Source organism: Homalodisca vitripennis, chromosome 5 (assembly GCF_021130785.1).
Source record: "Homalodisca vitripennis isolate AUS2020 chromosome 5, UT_GWSS_2.1, whole genome shotgun sequence".
Lineage (NCBI taxonomy): Eukaryota > Metazoa > Arthropoda > Insecta > Hemiptera > Cicadellidae > Homalodisca > Homalodisca vitripennis.
In genome coordinates this window covers 179513348-179535456 of record NC_060211.1, presented here as the reverse complement: position 1 = coordinate 179535456, position 22109 = coordinate 179513348, and the positions used below count along the sequence as shown (strand labels likewise).

The window sequence follows — 22109 nt, the reverse complement described above, 5'->3', positions numbered from 1 at the left end:
ACTGATTCAAACAAATATTCCTTGATTACATATATCAAACAGTGGAACTGATACATTTGCAAATTCCTCCCAACAATCGTGACTGGCTCAGTCTGCTAGAGTTCATCTCCTGATTCAAACAAAAATATTCCGATTACATATATCAAACTAGGGACTGTTCATTGACAAATTCCTCCCAACATAGTGACTGGCCTCAGTCTGCTTGAGTTCATCTCCTGATTCAAACAAAATTTTCTATTACATATATCAAAACTTAGTGGAAACTGAATACAATTGCCAAAATTCCTACCAACAATGTGACTGGCCTCAGTCTGCTTGAGCTTCATCTCCTGATTCAAACAATTATTTATGTCAATATATCACAAACTAGTGGAAACTTGATACATTGCAAATTCCTCCCAACAATCGTGACTGGCTCTGTCTGCTTGATTTCATCTCCTGATTCAAAACAAAATATTCCTGATTACAGTATATCAAACTTGTGGGAACTGATACATTGCCAAATTCATCCCCAACAATCGTGACTGGCTCAGATTGCTTGAGATTCATCTCCTGATTCAAACAAAATATCCCTATTACTTATATCAAAAACTAGTAGGAACTGATTTACAATTGACCAAATTCCTACCCAACAATCGTGACTGGCCTTCAGTCTGCTTGAGTTCACTCCTGATTAAAACAAAATATTCCGTATTACATATATCAAACTAGTGGACTGAGACATTGCCAAATTCTTCCCAACCAATCGTGACTGGCCTCAGTCTGCTTGAGTTCGATCTCTGATTCAAACAAAATATTCCTAATCATATATCAACTAGTGGAACTGATACATTGCCAAATTCTCCTCACAACAATCGTGACCTGGCCTCAGTCTGTTGTGTTCATTCGTCCTGATTCAACAAAATATGTCCTATACATATTCAAAACTAGTGGAAACTGATACATTGCCAAATTCCTCCTCCCAACAATCGTGACTGGCCTCAGTCTGCTTGGTTCATCTCCTGGGATTCAATACAAAATATTCTATTACATATATCCAAAAACTAGTGGAACTGATACATTGCCAATTCATCCCCAAACAATCGTGACTGGCCTCAGTCTGCTTGAGTTCATCTCACTGATTCAAAACAAAATACTTCCTAGTACATATATCAAACTAGTAGGTACTGATACATTGCCAATTTCCTCCCCTACAATGTGACTGGCGCCTCAGTCTGCTTGAGTGCCATCTCCTGATTCAATCAAAATATTCCTATTACATATTTCAAACTGAGTGGAAAACTTCTAGATACATTGCCCAGAATTCCTCCAACCAATCGTGACTGGCCTCGTTGCTTGAGTTCATCTCTATTAAAAACAAAAATATTCTATTACATATATCATACGAGTGGAAACTGAGACATTGCCAAATTCTTCCCAACAATCGTGGACTGGCCTCAGTGTCTGCTTGAGTTCTCTCCTGATTAAACAAATATTCCTATTAAATATTTCAAACTTGTGGAACTGATACTTGCCAAATCCTAACCAACAATCGTGACTCTTGCCTCAGCTGCTTGAGGGTTCATCTCCTGATTTCAAACATATATTTTCCTATTAACCATTTATCAAACTAGTGGAACTGATACATTGCCAAATTCCTCCCAACACTCGTTGGACTGCTCAGCACTGCTTGAAGTTCATCTCATGATTTCAAACACAAATATTCCTTTATTACATATATCAAAACTAGTGGGAATCTGAATACTTGCCAAATTCATCCAACAATCGTGACTTGCCGCAGCAAGCTTGAGTTTCATCTATGTTCTAACAAAATATTCCTATTACATATATCAAACTAGTGGAACTGTTACATTGTCAAATTCCTCCCTAACAATCGTGATGGCTCAGTATGCTTGAGTTCTTCTCCTGATTCAAACAAAATATTCCTATTACATATTCAAAAACTAGTGGAATACTGTTTCATTGCCAAATTCCTCCCAACAATCGTGACTAGGCCTCAGTCTGCTTGAGTTCATCTCCCTGATTCAAAATAATATTCTATTTCAGTATATCAAAACTAGTGGAACGATACATTGCCAAATTCCTCCAACAATCGTGACTGGCCTCAGTCTGCTTGAGTTCATCTCCTGATTCAAACAAAATATTCCTATTACATATATCAAACTAGTGGAACTGATACATTGCCAAATTCCTCCCAACAATCGTGACTGGCCTCAGTCTGCTTGAGTTCATCTCCTGATTCAAACAAAATATTCCTATTACATATATCAAACTAGTGGAACTGATACATTGCCAAATTCCTCCCAACAATCGTGACTGGCCTCAGTCTGCTTGAGTTCATCTCCTGATTCAAACAAAATATTCCTATTACATATATCAAACTAGTGGAACTGATACATTGCCAAATTCCTCCCAACAATCGTGACTGGCCTCAGTCTGCTTGAGTTCATCTCCTGATTCAAACAAAATATTCCTATTACATATATCAAACTAGTGGAACTGATACATTGCCAAATTCCTCCCAACAATCGTGACTGGCCTCAGTCTGCTTGAGTTCATCTCCTGATTCAAACAAAATATTCCTATTACATATATCAAACTAGTGGAACTGATACATTGCCAAATTCCTCCCAACAATCGTGACTGGCCTCAGTCTGCTTGAGTTCATCTCCTGATTCAAACAAAATATTCCTATTACATATATCAAACTAGTGGAACTGATACATTGCCAAATTCCTCCCAACAATCGTGACTGGCCTCAGTCTGCTTGAGTTCATCTCCTGATTCAAACAAAATATTCCTATTACATATATCAAACTACTGGAACTGATACATTGCCAAATTCCTCCCAACAATCGTGACTGGCCTCAGTCTGCTTGAGTTCATCTCCTGATTCAAACAAAATATTCCTATTACATGTATCAAACTACTGGAACTGATACATTGCCAAATTCCTCCCAACAATCGTGACTGGCCTCAGTCTGCTTGAGGACGTGTCTTAATTGTCAGGCCGTACTTTACATTCGTCATTAATGTGAAATTAGACCTTGAATAAGAACAGATAGAGGAATGCAAGCCCTAGCTATGTAGGCCAGAAGTCATGGTCTGTAGACCAACCGCTGCTGTTACAGGTCGCTTCCTCAGTCTTTGCCTGAGGTTTTTGTCTGACCGATAGTGAGTGAGACTTTCTACAAGAAATGAGTTACTTGGTTTAGAACCTCTCAATAGCATGGCTTCAGTAAATCATCTATTTCTATAGTTTTTTTGCCAAGAGTTTTGTTGGTAACGCTCCAATTTCCGACACTTCATCCACAGATCGCAACTATGTTTTTCTGTTAAGACACCTTCCCAATACTTTTTCGAGTTCTATTCAAAGTATTCTCACGCCAAAGGCCGACAACGGCCCCTTCCACAACGCAGTGTGGCAAACATACATTTAATTATTTTATAATGGAATTACAATTAACTTAAAACCAAATCATTTTTATTCTTTAGGAAACTGTTTATGAGCGTATATGCGGAAATATTGAGCATTATTTATTTTAACATACAACTGCAGTTTGAATTTTTAATTGTAATATACAACTAAGTATGACGGACAACTTTCATTAAGTGGATAAAAATGAAATATGCCTTTTTAAAAATATTCAAATTCTGCTACGGCATAATCGATCAGGGAAGCCACACGAGAGCAAGTTAAGTACCTCTTGAAAACCCGAAGAACAATACATTCTCATCCGCCTCTTCTTACTTCAAGATAGCGTCTTTCCAGAGTTGAAGACCCTTGTGATCTGATCGTGGACCTACTCACCGACCTGCATGACTAAGCTCTGACTCCGAATAACCGACAGCCATATAAACTCAACATTCTGACAGTAAATGAAAACTTCTTTGTCTAATAAACAGCGACTAAGTTGTGCTTCATACTGTTGTAACAACAGGTCCGAGCAAAGTCTAGCGAGCTCTAGCTACACGGTCTCGTGGTACAGCACGTGAGCTCGACCTTGCAGATCAGCTGGCAACACTTTTCTTTTATTGCTGCACGGATCGCTGGTTCTAAACTTAGCTCTTCTTCTCTTCCACTCATCTCTTCCTTGGCTATTCTTGCTGCTGGACCTTCAGACTCGACGGTAGACTGGTAACTCATTTGGAGTTCTTAATTATAAATCCTCTTAGTTTACTAAATTACAAATTATTATTAGCGACAGTATATATTATGTCGCCATGGAGTAGCTGTGTCGCTATTATGCTATTTTTAGCCGCATTATTATGCCTTGGCATTGAACTCGGCAGGATTCCTTCATTTAGATCACTGTCAATCATACAGTATATTAGGCGCTGATAGGAGTTTTCTTTAGCTAATGAAGGAAGAATATGGAATAAGTGTAGTTATGCGGCTTGTACAAATTGTTAAACTGCAACAATCTATTGTCCATGCAACAAAGTAAAATGTATCCAGATCACACTACAAAATGCACTTTAACACTGATTCCCCAATTAAAGACAAATGACAGACTTGTTAAATGATGATTTCTAAATTCGTCGTATTGTAGTCAACCGCCACGTGACCATGACTGTCATTGTCTTGGTGTCACGTGACACTGACCTTGAATGAAAATCCGGGAACACAGCGTGGTGACCTGCGACATCGCGGTTACATTCTGCCATCACGCCTGCAAACAGGAGTTAGTTCTCCCTGTTACTTGGAGTACCCGATCAAAGCAAATCTCTTTGTTCGTGCGTTGAATACAAATTCTTAGTTAGAAAAATAAACAGAAACAAATAGCATACCTACCAAAAAGCATCAAAATAAAACAGACCTGAGCTCAGCAAACAAAGGAGACCGAAACCAACAGCGGACCAAAGACAGGCTCTTACGACACGCCCAAACCATGAATGTGGTGACGTCATGCAGAAGCGCACACAACAACCACCTGAACCACAACAACCGCGACCAGAGTCGGCAGTCAGCGTCACATCCGAGCAGTAACTGGGAACAGAGGTGGCCTATCTTATCTCCGGGGTTACAGAGCACCACCGATAAACACGTGATAAGCAGTAGCTCCGCCTCCATTCGATATTCAACAAGTGATTTTCGTAAATAAGTCAACTGTACTCGTATTTTAAATAACGTAAGTTTTCAGCCTAATTTAATAATGTAAGAGCCATAGTTTAAATATTCCTTTATTTTACGACTCAATAATAATTCACATTTTGCTAGCAATTTTTACGCAATTACATTAAATAAAAACGTATAATTATAATACCAATATAAAGTAATATTTATAAACTAAGTGACATAATACCCTTTCATAATGTTTATTTCTAACATGTTTTCGCAATCGTGCCATTAAGTAAATTTATTTTAAATTATGTATATTTTTCATTTATTATCTGAAATCACCACATAAAAAATTATAACTCATACAAAAATAAAATAGTTTACTTCGAGTGATAGTAGGCCAATATGATCAATTAATATTGAAAATATAATCATAATATCCAATAATATTGTAAGATTTTATTTATTTATTTTATTTTATTTTATTTTCATGCTATAAAACAGGAAATACACCCTATTACATTATAGCAGTACAAACAAATCAAAATGTTAAATAAGTGGTTTGAGTCCAAGTCCCATATCCATTGTATCACTGGAATATTTATAAGCAAAATAACTATAAATACATATTATTCTAAACGTTACATAGGCACTATTATAAATAAATAAACAATAAATAATACACATTCAGATAAATAACAAATACAGTATATGGTAATGACAATATCAGGAAATTAGTTTAATAAATTAATGGAATTTTAATTAATAAATTAATAATAAATCAACATTTAATAAATAAAGCTTAAATTTAAGAAATTGTAAAAGGAAAAATATACTATAAAGGACTGGTATACAAAATTAATGAAATGCATTTCTCTTTAAAGATATTCAAACTGTCAAAGTGAACATCAATGTCGGATCCACCCACAAGCATTGCGTTATAACCCCTCATCATCCGCAACAGAGGAAAAGACGATCGCATCACTGTGCGTGAGTGAGGTAAATTAAACAAAAACTTGTTTCTGCTGTTAAAGTTCGGTACGCGATAGCTGAGGGTCCCCAAACAGTACGCGTCATCCACCCGACCCCGGACCAGGCCCCACAGATGTACTTGCTCCAAGACCCGCCTCCTCAGGCTCAGGCTCATCAACCCAAACATCTCCAACAGCTCATTGTATGGAACTAAATACGTGTAAACATTAAAACACTTGAAATATAAATATCTCAAAAACTTCTTTTGCACTCTTTCAAGCATATCATTATAAATTAAATGTGTAGTATTCCATACAATGGCGGCGCTTTCAAGTCTCGATCTGACCAAGGATGTGTACAACACCATAAAAGACCCGATGTTTCTAAAATTCGCACTTTGTCTAATAATAAAGCCCATCATTCTACTCGCAGCATTCACGCAAGTTTCTATATGAGTACTGAACGATAATTCGTTATCAATTGTAACGCCCAAGTTTTTAACTAAATTGACTCTTGTAATTGATAGTCCATTTAAATTGTAGTTGTGTATTATGGAACTATTTAATTTGGTAAAAGACATTACATGACACTTTGCGATATTAAAATTCATTTTATTTTGGCTAGCCCACTTATACACATTATCCAGATCAGCTTGTAGTATTTCAGCGTCCCTTATTGAAGAATTGTAATAAAAAAGTTTTAAATCGTCAGCAAATAACAAAGACTTTACTGTTTTAACGTGGTCACACAAATCGTTAATCATAATTAAGAATAAACAATATGTGGTTAGTACTGTAGCTGAGCAGAGACCAGGGACTACTGACAGGATCTATGCTGACCTTCTGCTCTGTGACGTCATCTGACAGCTGGCCACAATCAGCTGACTGGGCTCGCATTGTATGGTATAAGTTAGCTATTGTAAGATGTGGTTAGTACTGTAGCTGAGCAGAGGCCGGGGACTACTGACAGGATCTATGCTGACCTTCTGCTCTGTGACGTCATCTGACAGCTGGCCACAATCAGCTGACTGGGCTCGCATTGTATGGTATAAGTTAGCTATTGTAAGATGTGGTTATTACTGTAGCTGAGCAGAGACCGGGGACTACTGACAGGATCTATGCTGACCTTCTGCTCTGTGACGTCATCTGACAGCTGGCCACAATCAGCTGACTGGGCTCGCATTGTATGGTATAAGTTAGCTATTGTAAGATGTGGTTATTACTGTAGCTGAGCAGAGACCGGGGACTACTGACAGGATCTATGGTGACTTTCTGCTCTGTGACGTCATCTGACAGCTGGCCACAATCAGCTGACTGGGCTCACATTGTATGGTATAAGTTAGCTATTGTAAGATGTGGTTATTACTGTAGCTGAGCAGAGACCGGGGACTACTGACAGGATCTATGCTGACTTTCTGCTCTGTGACGTCATCTGACAGCTGGCCACAATCAGCTGACTGGGCTCACATTGTATGGTATAAGTTAGCTATTGTAAGATGTGGTTATTACTGTAGCTGAGCAGAGACCGGGGACTACTGACAGGATCTATGGTGACTTTCTGCTCTGTGACGTCATCTGACAGCTGGCCACAATCAGCTGACTGGGCTCGCATTGTATGGTATAAGTTAGCTATTGTAAGATGTGGTTAGTACTGTAGCTGAGCAGAGGCCGGGGACTACTGACAGGATCTATGGTGACCTTCTGCTCTGTGACGTCATCTGACAGCTGGCCACAATCAGCTGACTGGGCTCGCATTGTATGTTAAACACACTAGTGTCTGTGACTGTGACTGCGGGGTTGAACGACACATGCGACACTGAGCACATTACACAGACAACCAAGGACACTTCCTGATGTTAAAAATGTTACAGTAATATTTTTTATTGGTAATATTCATTATACAATGTGTAAGTGACAAGGAAAACCTGTGTGATGAATTTTAAATAAATTGTATATTTCTCATTGAAACGAAATATGAATTAGGTTATGGTTGTCAATGGGATTCGACACCTCAATAACAGAATTATAGATTATAGTGGCAGTGGCAATTATGAGGACTTACAGATAGCGATCCCTCTCGTCGACGAGGCTCTGGCAGCGCGAGAGCAGTTTGCTGGACATGAGGACGATGCGCTGAGGACTGGAGGACGACTGTGAGTTGTTTACGTAGGGATTCCCCGCGCGTACACAGGTGCTCGCTCGGCCGACTGAGCCTGAGCTTCTGCAGATTAGACGAGCAGCCGGGCGATAATAGCGAGATTAGATAAGACTATCGCGTTTCGACCAGTGGTGAAACAATACACAACCGGGTACGTTGTCGATGGTTATACTGCCGAATTGTGTTGGTCGCGTTGCACTGTTTCTCGCGATAACACACACAAGGCCGTCAAATAACCGGTTTCAACCAAAGAAGATACAAATAGCAACACACACTATCACTTGCTTGTACAGTAAATTGAGCATGCTTCCAACCACACTTACTTGTAGGGGGTTTTAAATGATTAAAATCTATTGACCTCAACTGTCTCTATCACGTTTATTTATGACCTTTACCTCTTCAGATAATATACACTGACACAACAAGAACATATTTATTCTTGTTCAGTGTGTTTCTTCAATTATGATTAGATAAGTGTTTTTACAATTTTTAGCCGATAACATATCAAAATGCTAGAAAATACATGTCAGTGGTATAATACGAAAGTATTGTAATTGTGAGATCTCCAGTAACATCATAAAGGCACAATACCGATAAACATACATTTAATAAATCATTCACAATAATATTTCAAATGTATAAAAGTGGGATGCTTCTGTACTTGTGCACTTACAGAGACAAAACTTTGTGCAGTGACACAAGACATATAAGTGTACTTTTAGATGCAATCAATCACTAACACTTCACAACTTCAGGGCCAGGTATAGGTCGATGTGAATACCATTTAAATGTCTTAATTAGTAAAACGCCATGCCGCAAATTATACCCGAAAAGGTCAATTCTAAAGGAAATGGAGGTGCTCGAAAGTTTCAATACTGATTTTATGTGCAAGTTTTAAAATAACTTAATTTTATTGTACCCATTTCAGATGTAGCTACAATACCTCACGCACGATTATTGTACACAAACACCCACTTTACGATGTATTCCGTGTCCTGCTATTGTTCTATGGGAACAGTCTACGAGAAGTCAGTAGAAAATCTTTATGTAAGCGTAGGTTGTTATACATAATTGCACATAATTTTAAAGGGCTAGTCCAGGAAAGAAGTATGCAGCAAACCGCACTTCAAAAGCTTAATCCGTTACAAAATGATGGCGGTTCAAAGATATCAAAAGTAAGTTGCACATTCAGCAACTCGGGAAGATGCTTTAATTACTTAAACTTCATAGTATCCATTTTTAGTGGTTAGTAACAATAGCACGACTCCGTGTGCTGTGCGTATTCCAGTAGATGAAATAAACAACGCGTGTGCAGCCTTTTATTACCCTAACTATCTGGGTAGGTGATTTTGTGTTGCTACTATTCAACCGACTCCTTATGGGCCATCCCCCTGAGGTGGCGAAGAGATTCCGATTGCACAAAAACTTCAATTTTATGGTCCATGACACTGTACAAAGTTTTATGTTTGTACGTTTACGATTTTCAGCACCCCTGTATATGTACTTTCCAATAAGGTTTATTCGTAGACAAATCCGCTGGTAACACCAAACAGTGTGGTCCTATTCATAAAAAAGAATATTGATCAGAATGAAGCATGAATTACTAAAGAACATTGATGAGTTGAGAGTGTCACAGTAGCGTTTCGTGGTCGGAGAGAGTGCTCGTGGCTAACAATCAACAGTTTACCTACTAAAACAGGTTATTGGTCAGAAGGAAGCATGAATTACTAAAGAACATTGACGAGTTGAGAATGTCACGGTAGCGTTTCGTGGTCGGAGAGAGTGCTCGTGGCTAAAAATCAACAGTTTACCTACTAAAACAGGTTATTGGTCAGAAGGAAGCATGAATTACTAAAGAACATTGACGAGTTGAGAGTGTCACAGTAGCGTTTCGTGGTCGGAGAGAGTGCTCGTGGCTAACAATCAACAGTTTACCTACTAAAACAGGTTATTGGTCAGAAGGAAGCATGAATTACTAAAGAACATTGACGAGTTGAGAGTGTCACAGTAGCGTTTCGTGGTCGGAGAGAGTGCTCGTGGCTAACAATCAACAGTTTACCTACTAAAACAGGTTAATGGTCAGAAGGAAGCATGAATTACTAAAGAACATTGACGAGTTGAGAGTGTCACAGTAGCGTTACGTGGTCGGAGAGAGTGCTCGTGGCTAACAATCAACAGTTTACCTACTAAAACAGGTTATTGGTCAGAAGGAAGCATGAATTACTAAAGAACATTGACGAGTTGAGAGTGTCACAGTAGCGTTTCGTGGTCGGAGAGAGTGCTCGTGGCTAACAATCAACAGTTTACCTACTAAAACAGGTTATTGGTCAGAAGGAAGCATGAATTACTAAAGAACATTGACGAGTTGAGAGTGTCACGGTAGCGTTTCGTGGTCGGAGAGAGTGCTCGTGGCTAAAAATCAACAGTTTACCTACTAAAACAGGTTATTGGTCAGAAGGAAGCATGAATTACTAAAGAACATTGACGAGTTGAGAGTGTCACAGTAGCGTTTCGTGGTCGGAGAGAGTGCTCGTGGCTAACAATCAACAGTTTACCTACTAAAACAGGTTATTGGTCAGAAGGAAGCATGAATTACTAAAGAACATTGACGAGTTGAGAGTGTCACAGTAGCGTGTCGTGGTCAGAGAGAGTGCTCGTGGCTAACAATCAACAGTTTACCTACTAAAACAGTTTATTGATCAGAAGGAAGCATGAATTACTAAAGAACATTGACGAGTTGTGAGTGTCACAGTAGCGTGTCGTGGTCAGAGAGAGTGCTCGTGGCTAACAATCAACAGTTTACCTACTAAAACAGGTTATTGGTCAGAAGGAAGCATGAATTACTAAAGAACATTGACGAGTTGTGAGTGTCACAGTAGCGTGTCGTGGTCAGAGAGAGTGCTCGTGGCTAACAATCAACAGTTTACCTACTAAAACAGTTTATTGGTCAGAAGGAAGCATGAATTACTAAAGAACATTGACGAGTTGTGAGTGTCACAGTAGCGTGTCGTGGTCAGAGAGAGTGCTCGTGGCTAACAATCAACAGTTTACCTACTAAAACAGGTTATTGGTCAGAAGGAAGCATGAATTACTAAAGAACATTGACGAGTTGAGAGTGTCACAGTAGCGTGTCGAGGTCGGAGAGAGTGCTCGTGGGTAACAATCAACAGTTTACCTACTAAAACAGTTTATTGATCAGAAGGAAGCATGAATTACTAAAGAACATTGACGAGTTGAGTCACAGTAGCGTGTCGTGGTCAGAGAGAGTGCTCGTGGGTAACAATCAACAGTTTACCTACTAAAACAGTTTATTGATCAGAAGGAAGCATGAATTACTAAAGAACATTGACGAGTTGAGTCACAGTAGCGTGTCGTGGTCAGAGAGAGTGCTCGTGGGTAACAATCAACAGTTTACCTACTGAAACAGTTTATTGATCAGAAGGAGCATGAATTACTAAAAAACATTGACGAGTTGTGAGTGTCACAGTAGCGTGTCGTGGTCAGAGAGAGTGCTCGTGGGTAACAATCAACAGTTTACCTACTAAAAACAGTTTATTGATCAGAAGGAGCATGAATTACTAAAGAACATTGACGAGTTGAGTCACAGTAGCGTGTCGTGGTCAGAGAGAGTGCTCGTGGCTAACAATCAACAGTTTACCTACTAAAACAGGTTATTGGTCAGAAGGAAGCATGAATTACTAAAGAACATTGACGAGTTGAGAGTGTCACAGTAGCGTGTCGAGGTCGGAGAGAGTGCTCGTGGCTAACAATCAACAGTTTACCTACTAAAACAGGTTATTGGTCAGAAGGAAGCATGAATTACTAAAGAACATTGACGAGTTGAGAGTGTCACAGTAGCGTGTCGAGGTCGGAGAGAGTGCTCGTGGGTAACAATCAACAGTTTACCTACTAAAACAGTTTATTGATCAGAAGGAAGCATGAATTACTAAAGAACATTGACGAGTTGAGTCACAGTAGCGTGTCGTGGTCAGAGAGAGTGCTCGTGGGTAACAATCAACAGTTTACCTACTAAAACAGTTTATTGATCAGAAGGAAGCATGAATTACTAAAGAACATTGACGAGTTGAGTCACAGTAGCGTGTCGTGGTCAGAGAGAGTGCTCGTGGGTAACAATCAACAGTTTACCTACTGAAACAGTTTATTGATCAGAAGGAGCATGAATTACTAAAAAACATTGACGAGTTGTGAGTGTCACAGTAGCGTGTCGTGGTCAGAGAGAGTGCTCGTGGGTAACAATCAACAGTTTACCTACTAAAACAGTTTATTGATCAGAAGGAGCATGAATTACTAAAGAACATTGACGAGTTGAGTCACAGTAGCGTGTCGTGGTCAGAGAGAGTGCTCGTGGCTAACAATCAACAGTTTACCTACTAAAACAGGTTATTGGTCAGAAGGAAGCATGAATTACTAAAGAACATTGACGAGTTGAGAGTGTCACAGTAGCGTGTCGAGGTCGGAGAGAGTGCTCGTGGCTAACAATCAACAGTTTACCTACTAAAACAGGTTATTGGTCAGAAGGAAGCATGAATTACTAAAGAACATTGACGAGTTGAGTCACAGTAGCGTGTCGTGGTCAGAGAGAGTGCTCGTGGGTAACAATCAACAGTTTACCTACTAAAACAGTTTATTGATCAGAAGGAAGCATGAATTACTAAAGAACATTGACGAGTTGAGTCACAGTAGCGTGTCGTGGTCAGAGAGAGTGCTCGTGGGTAACAATCAACAGTTTACCTACTGAAACAGTTTATTGATCAGAAGGAGCATGAATTACTAAATAACATTGACGAGTTGTGAGTGTCACAGTTGCGTGTCGTGGTCAGAGAGAGTGCTCGTGGGTAACAATCAACAGTTTACCTACTAAAACAGTTTATTGATCAGAAGGAGCATGAATTACTAAAGAACATTGACGAGTTGAGTCACAGTAGCGTGTCGTGGTCAGAGAGAGTGCTCGTGGGTAACAATCAACAGTTTACCTACTAAAACAGTTTATTGATCAGAAGGAGCATGAATTACTAAAGAACATTGACGAGTTGAGAGTGTCACAGTAGCGTGTCGTGGTCGGAGAGAGTGCTCGTGGCTAACAAACAACAGTTTACCTACTAAATCAACAATACACGATAGTGTACAACTCAACCATTGTCGGGATTCTTGTCGCTCAGCTCTCGCGATCACCTACGTCATCACGTGTTATGTACTGGTACACTTTAAATTTTATTTTGAACCTGTAGTATTTATACACGCTGTTTATTTATTTAATTAATCAAACACGCATTGTTTAAGTAAAAAAACTATGTCGAACGTTAAAAATAAAACCTAAGTATTTAGATAGTTACAAGTATTGTGATTAGTAGTTTAAAATTTGCTGGAAGTGACGAGTTAATGGCGCGGACTTCATTGATCCTGAGTTACCAAAAATATGGACGTTTTTATGCCTGCTAAAGACTCTTTACTGTCAAAAACCCCACAATCAAAACTAACAATCATCCGATCACTTACGCAATTATCACATCGAAATAAAGATGTAAAACGCGTTGCAATATGATATTATTTGGCTTAACTGCAGTAAAAGACAACTGCACAGTTTTCATTGTTCTCATACATAATCCGTTTGTGGTCAAGTTGCTGATACAAATTTTATATTGTTACGTCGAGGTAGACTACAGTAACACCGTAACATTGTTTGTATACTAGTATACTCCCTTCTGCAGGCGTTAAACCTGAAAATATACGCACATATAACAATGAATTGAAGGCACTGTGCGTTTAATTAAAAGTGACATTTCGCATCTTACTTACCGTGCGTATGACTGTATGTGTCGTGTAGTGGTGTTTTTGTTCATGTGTCATCTTTATCAAAGAATTCACGTGTGTTACACTTTGAAACTTTACACGAATAAATACAGTCAATCCAGATGTAGGTAAAAACGCAACTTGAAAGAGTCTAGGTGGTCTTGATCATGACGGCACAGTTAATCGATTTAGATTAATACTGGTCTCCCCCCACTCCCCCCCCTCATAGCACATAATCATCTTGTCAGCAGCCTAACACATGTCAATATGACGGCTGAGAAGTTCGCCGACTAACACAACGGAATCGGCTACACTCTACTTCATCTTGTTGAGTATAATTCAAAATGTCGTTTTACGTAACTTAAAAGAGTAATTTTAAATACGTGCATAATTTGTGTTGGATACCTAACACAAAAAGTAATTTAAGTAATTCCTAGTAATTTAAAGGAATAGTGTTACCAATGCATGATTTTAATCTTTGAGATCAGAACGCTTTGCTGGCTAAACTATTATTGAACCTAAAATGTAATTATTTTGTTTAAAGTTTGTTATTGACGATGGACGATTTGAAAGGACAATAGGATTTGGGGACATGTGCCATAGTTATATGTTACAAAAGGTATAACACAACGTTTCGAGGATTGGAATCTATCTTCTTCGTCAGGTGACGCATCTATCCTCCTCTGACGAAGAGGATAGATTCCAATCCTCGAAACGTTTTGTAAAATATAATGTTGTGTGATTATTGTTCGTTATGATGCTCAATAATATTTATGAGGTTATATGCCGAATTAGTTTGTGCCTTGGTCACTCAAATAATTATTTTAGTGTTCATTACTATTATTTGTTCCCTTAAAAACTAAAAAACACCCAGATCTCAACGGATTTTCAACACGAGAGTGTAATATAAGCAGAAATGTTGTGACGTTTTAACTTCTGAATCAGTTAGGACTACGCCTACTTCTTCAAATACTTCGACTTTTCAAGTCGGCCGTCTCAGACTTCTTCTGAATGTTAGATGAAAGTTAGTCCGCGATTGAATCAAGGCAACAATGGCAGTCGAGACAGTCAATGTCTCGGTGGCAGTTGTAAAGCATGTCATCACGGGTTTGTCCCAAAACAACATCTGCGACTCACGTACATCGCAGGTTCAACTTTTCAACGGTTGCGAGTGGGAAAATGTCCACTATGGCTTGGGCAAACTACACACAGACGACATGTCAATGTCTCGGTGGCAGTTGTAAAGTATGTCATCACGGGTTTGTCCCAAAACAACATCTGCGACTCTTTGAGCACGTACATCGCAGGTTCAACTTTTCAACGGTTGCAAGTGGGAAAATGTCCACTATGGCTTGGGCAAACTACACACAGACGACATGTCAATGTCTCGGTGGCAGTTGTAAAGTATGCCATCACGGGTTTGTCCCAAAACAACATCTGCGACTCTTTGAGCACGTACATCGCAGGTTCAACTTTTCAACGGTTGCAAGTGGGAAAATGTCCACTATGGCTTGGGCAAACTACACACAGACGACATGTCAATGTCTCGGTGGCAGTTGTAAAGTATGTCATCACGGGTTTGTCCCAAAACAACATCTGCGACTCACGTACATCGCAGGTTCAACTTTTCAACGGTTGCAAGTGGGAAAATGTCCACTATGGCTTGGGCAAACTACACACAGACGACATGTCAATGTCTCGGTGGCAGTTGTAAAGTATGTCATCACGGGTTTGTCCCAAAACAACATCTGCGACTCACGTACATCGCAGTTTCAACTTTTCAACGGTTGCGAGTGGGAAAATGTCCACTATGGCTTGGGCAAACTACACACAGACGACATGTCAATGTCTCGGTGGCAGTTGTAAAGTATGTCATCACGGGTTTGTCCCAAAACAACATCTGCGACTCACGTACATCGCAGTTTCAACTTTTCAACGGTTGCGAGTGGGAAAATGTCCACTATGGCTTGGGCAAACTACACACAGACGACATGTCAATGTCTCGGTGGCAGTTGTAAAGTATGTCATCACGGGTTTGTCCCAAAACAACATCTGCGACTCACGTACATCGCAGTTTCAACTTTTCAACGGTTGCGAGTGGGAAAATGTCCACTATGGCTTGGGCAAACTACACACAGACGACATGTCAATGTCTCGGTGGCAGTTGTAAAGTATGTCATCACGGGTTTGTCCCAAAACAACATCTGCGACTCTTTGAGCACGTACATCGCAGTTTCAACTTTTCAACGGTTGCAAGTGGGAAAATTTCCACTATGGCTTGGGCAAACTACACACAGACGACATGTCAATGCTGCAAACACAGCGATAGGCATCTGAGAAGACTTGAGGATACTGTAGAGCACGAGGAAGAAGCTGGGCTTTGCATGTATTAATTTAGAAAATAAAATCTATTTAGTCTATTTTCTTTATTTCCCCAAAAAGATGATTTTTTTATCTATGTTCTGTTTCCTCAGGTTTTCTTTTATTTTGCATTTAGACAATAATACATTGCTTTGTAAAGTGAGGATTTAAAAGTTAAAACTCTAATTTAATAATAGCTACATTCATACTTACATGCATCACACACGCACATGTAATCAGATACCTACACCAGATCCATACCAGTTATGTACCCCAGCGACTCTGCGTGAACTCCTCTACCGATTGATGTGCATTCGCCACCAGATGGCACCTCGATCGAGCTTGAATCTGATTTTGTTTGATGCATTCAGGGAGTTTATTAATCACCTTAACACCAACTCGAGACGGCAAATGAGCAAATGCTGTCGTCATGTGCTGTTGTACTCGAGTGGATGTCCCGGCCCTGTACACTTGGTCCAGCAGTACATTAACCACCTCCAGCACATACACGCACGGTAAAGTAAGCAGTTTTAGTTCCCTGAACACATCCCTGCACGGCGCTAATATTTACCACTTGTAGTCTGTGTATCTGGCGCAACCTCCCCATTAACTCACACCATAAGCTTCTGTAACGGACATCATGATACATTTTGTTGTGCTCATTCACCAAATATAGACTTTATGTCAAACATATACATGTATTGTATGTGTATGTAAAAATAACAGATTTTTAACTACATAAAACACTCATTTCTGAACAAAAATCAAGTGGTAAAGTATCCTCGTGGGTAAAGAAAGTACGCTCTACTGAGAGGGAAAAACAAAACTAATATACCTTTTATATAAATAGAGAAAGATGAACACAAGTTAACATTACGGAGACAGTGTGAAGTGTACAAGGTTACAAGGTAAACAATCGCTTCAAAGACCGAACTCATTCTGTCGGTACTGACGATTCCGCGAAGTCAATGGATCAACACCGTAAAGAGCCCACAGAACATTCACTGCTAGTTTGCCTTTCTTTGAGGTGTAACATATAACGTGTAATCGCTTCAAAGACCGAACTCATTCTGTCGGTACTGACGATTCCGCGAAGTCAATGGATCAACACCGTAAAGAGCCCACAGAACATTCACTGCTAGTTTGCCTTTCTTTGAGGTGTAACATATAACGTGTAATCGCTTCAAAGACCGAACTCATTCTGTCGGTACTGACGATTCCGCGAAGTCAATGGATCAACACCGTAAAGAGCCCACAGAACATTCACTGCTAGTTTTGCCTTTCTTTGAGGTGTAACATATAACGTGTAATCGCTTCAAAGACCGAACTCATTCTGTCGGTACTGACGATTCCGCGAAGTCAATGGATCAACACCGTAAAGAGCCCACAGAACATTCACTGCTAGTTTGCCTTTCTTTCAGGTGTCACATATAACGTGTAATCGCAAAGCCTTGAGATAAACAATCCATTGTGTCAATCAATACACATGTCTCTAGTGAATCTACACATCCAGTGTGTATTCGAAAACAAGTAGTAACAAAAATAAACTGTATATGATAAAATAAGCTTTTATCGACGTTTACAAACTCTAGTGCCAAATAAACACTGTTGTGTAACGAACTTACTGGAGAAATGAATGTTACACAAACGTGATTGCACAACTGGGGTCGATGTTTCCATATATCGAATCTCTTTACACAAGAAGGTCGTCACACTTATTTAAAACTGACCTGTCACTTAACAACAAAAACTAATGTAATAAACAAGGGAAGATACTCTAAACGTGTAACGAATCAAACAAACAAAACGTGTCTACAATACTTGTTAATCTAATCTGTTCTGTTGAGTGTTGTAGGTAAAGGTAGTCATTATGTTCTTTAAATGCAAATTTCCGGAAAATGTAATTAATGTCAATCAAATCAAGTAAATTGCACACTGTCCTGCATAGGACGTCTGTTCAAGGACTCTAACTGCCACCATCTCTGTCCCAGGCAACTCACAACTACATAGGGTTGCACGCACTCAGGTCAATATTGTATCAAATGCCTGTCTGTGTCCGCTCACTGATTCCCTTATCACGCTATGTTCACATCAACCGATTTCCATCTAATGTCGCTGCCTGATTGGCCAACACCTAAAGGGATCCTGAGAGAGAGAAGCGGAGACGGCCGAGGGCATGTGTCGGACGCGCTTTCTCCACAATCTACCGGGGACCTTGGTGTGGTGTCTAGGACGTGACGCAACCGTTACATAAGCAGACACATTCGGACAACAATATCCGACTTACCCAACTGGTGTTATTGTTGTTGTTGTTGTGGGCTGCAATGCGTGTGGCATGCACCAATGTGCTATTGCAGTGCAGCCGCGCTTTAGAGGGGTCAATCTAAAGATAAATACACTTTCGACATTCGACAACGGCTGTGCTGTATTGGCCTGATTAATGAAGCTGTCAACTTGACAGATGAGGTCGTAAATGACGATCGCAACCACAAAGAATATGACAGAAATTCCTTCTGGGTGGTTGGTACGTGGTAATTGAAACCTGACCTAGGAAAAGCAAAATTATTTTGTACATGACATCTGAAAAGAATCGAAGAAGCGTAGAATAGCGACTCAAATACCCAAGGCTACTCTTTTTCCATGTTGAGAATCTCTCAGTGCATAGGCCTTAGTAAAGCTACATCTGAGGGAGACATACTTCCCTTGTTTGCTTCTACTTATTTACCCAAGGGTATTCTTTTTCCATGTTGAGGCTCTCTCTGTGCACGCGCCTTAGTAAAGGTACATCTGAGGGAGAAATTCTTAATTTTTGCTTCGTCTGATACTCTCCAGAACTACAATTATCACTTAATACGAAACGTAACAAGCCTTTGTCAAGGTTGATGTTATGGCTAAAATGTAGAATTAAATTTATATTTACTAGTAATAAAAGTGGACGATTAAATACATTTTGTCATTACTCTAAAGTAAACTTTACTTAAGTTTTTTGTTTGGAAATTTGCAGGCCGAATCGCAAGCGTTATTGATTTTCTGCTATATCGATATTTTTGTTCAGGCACTCAAGAGAGTATCGCCTAGCAACCGGTGCACTCCTGTACCACGAAGCCATCAGTACGTTATCAGTCAGTAACACGGCCTTGCCTACTGCTGATAGCAGCTGAGGTCATCGACAAGTTCGAACTCTCGCAATCAGTTCCGAGTCACACACGGCTAGGTCAGCGAGTTCACCCGAATAGTTACCTCGACTAGCCTTCCGAGTAAACACTGATTTGTATTTTAAGCTTTGAATTCATTTTAATATGTAGATTTTTACTTAAGCTCGTTTAGTTTTTGTGGGTTAAGACATTTTGTTATTTTATATTTAAATTATAATATAATAATTTACGGAAATTGTGTCAAACTGTTGTGAATTAACTGTAGGCTATATAATATGATGTTGAGTGGTAGAGAGGGCTTGATAGAACTTCGCCTCTTTAATAAAGGCATTTTCATTTCATTTAATTTCATAAAGTCTGAAGAAAAGTTTATAAACATGACGTTTTCTTTGTTTGAAATCTGAGTCATAAATTCGACAGTCATGTCCACGTTCGCCCTATAACTAGGTTCTCAGGAAATGTTCAACTGTCCTGTACTAATGTATATAGTTACTTACGGCCAGGTATCTCGGCGGCGGCGGCAGTAGGGCTCGTCCCACTCCCAGCAGAAGACTCCGCTATCGTCATCGCTGTCCCCGGTCTTCCGGCGACCTCTCTCCCTCAGGACACTCAAGTCCGTCTCCGACCCTAGCCACTTACAGTCCACCCCCGTCTCTCCTCCGGTCACAGTCAGGCCCATCATCGTCACTGACCACACATCACTTCACTCCGATAATCGGTTTACACTATTCCGCAGGACTTTCGCCTTCCGGAGATTTGGTTCGTTGATTTGCTTGTACTCTCGATTACAACTATATCGTGTTTTAAGAGAAAACTGCTGAAAATTTTATATATATATATATATATATATAATATATATATATATATATATATATAGATAATATATATATATATATATATATATATATATATATATAGATATATATATAGATATATATATATACAAGATGGATTGTATCCGATCAAAACTTAATAAACAAGCGCAAAATTAAGTTCTATTCAAGTGTTATAAAATGTAAAACTCCAAAACAAAACAAAATCCACACGATCTAAAAAGAGATTTGGCAGTATATGAAATACTATATGACAGACAAAGAGATCACAGGACGAATGATCTGAGACCGAAGGACAGGAAGCGGACAGGAACCTTGCCCGAGACAGGTCGACCTCCACGGCAATGTCAAGTGGGAACCCCCCGACTGTGCGACAGGCAACCACAACGAACCACCGATTTCTTTCTTTCTAAATTTTCAAACTCTTCAAATTCCTAACTACTCTGCTATATTCAGACATTTTCAGATTAACAATTACACCATTAACATTTACTTTACGTATTCGTGCAGGCAATATCGAGAGAGCCACGAAGAATGAGAGATTTCGTGCATAGAGAGAACAGATCCACGTCGGGCTCTCGACCAGGTCACACACGAGGCTGAAAAGACACGCAGGGCCTATTAGATTAATATTTAGATGTTAGACACGTAAACGACAACTAGCATGTTTCCGAGATGAACAGACTTTTCGGAGGATATAAATACATCATGAGTGTAACATGCAATAAAGCAAGAGTAATGGTTTTTAATGAAACATCGAAACACTTTTCAAAGAACTGACAAATTTAAATTATTAAATGACCTAAGCTTGGGCGGCACTGGTCCGTGCGTAGAGGGGATCACAGGTGACTTGGTAATCGGCACAGACTGTGCGGCATCACTTCCGCGGACGTTGTGCGAGTCCAGACATGACTCAGCAAACTACGGAATATCATACAATGCCATCTCATGGCAGAGACGAGGGGATGCATGAGAACGATTGTGGATCACAGGTGACTTGGTAATCGGCACAGACTGTGCGGCATCACTTCCGCGGACGTTGTGCGATTACAGACATGACTCAGCAAACTACGGAATATCATACAATGCCATCTCATGGCAGAGACGAGGGGATGCATGAGAACGATTGTGGATCACAGGTGACTTGGTAATCGGCACAGACTGTGCGGCATCACTTCCGCGGACGTTGTGCAATTACAGACATGACTCAGCAAACTACGGAATATCATACAATGCCATCTCATGGCAGAGACGAGGGGATGCATGAGAACGATTGTGGATCACAGGTGACTTGGTAATCGGCACAGACTGTGCGGCATCACTTCCGCGGACGTTGTGCAATTACAGACATGACTCAGCAAACTACGGAATATCATACAATGCCATCTCATGGCAGAGACGAGGGGATGCATGAGAACGATTGTGGATCACAGGTGACTTGGTAATCGGCACAGACTGTGCGGCATCACTTCCGCGGACGTTGTGCGATTACAGACATGACTCAGCAAACTACGGAATATCATACAATGCCATCTCATGGCAGAGACGAGGGGATGCATGAGAACGATTGTGGATCACAGGTGACTTGGTAATCAGCACAGACTGTGCGGCATCACTTCCGCGGACGTTGTGCGATTACAGACATGACTCAGCAAACTACGGAATATCATACAATGCCATCTCATGGCAGAGACGAGGGGATGCATGGGAACGATTGTTGATCACAGGTGACTTGGTAATCGGCACAGACTGTGCGGC

At 40.0% G+C, this 22109-nt stretch overlaps 1 protein-coding gene across 21 annotated transcripts in view; it reads right to left on the bottom strand.

Moving 5' to 3' along the window:
• LOC124363252 (NAD kinase-like) overlaps positions 1 to 22109 on the bottom strand; it is a 203231-nt gene that overhangs the window by 61021 nt on the left and 120101 nt on the right. For 8 of the 21 annotated variants that reach the window (XR_006922532.1, XR_006922534.1, XR_006922533.1 and 5 more), the window contains exon 1: positions 4821 to 5089. The exons of 9 other annotated variants lie outside the window; for them this stretch is intronic. Coding sequence is in view for 9 of the 12 variants with exons in the window: in XM_046818434.1 (XP_046674390.1) it covers positions 4821 to 5074 (254 nt within the window). In the remaining 3 variants the exon portion in view is untranslated. Of the gene's footprint in view, positions 1 to 4795; positions 5090 to 8095; positions 8573 to 20015; positions 20336 to 22109 lie in introns of those variants that run through there. 4 more of the 21 variants (XM_046818442.1, XM_046818447.1, XM_046818439.1 and 1 more) reach the window with 4 other exon arrangements.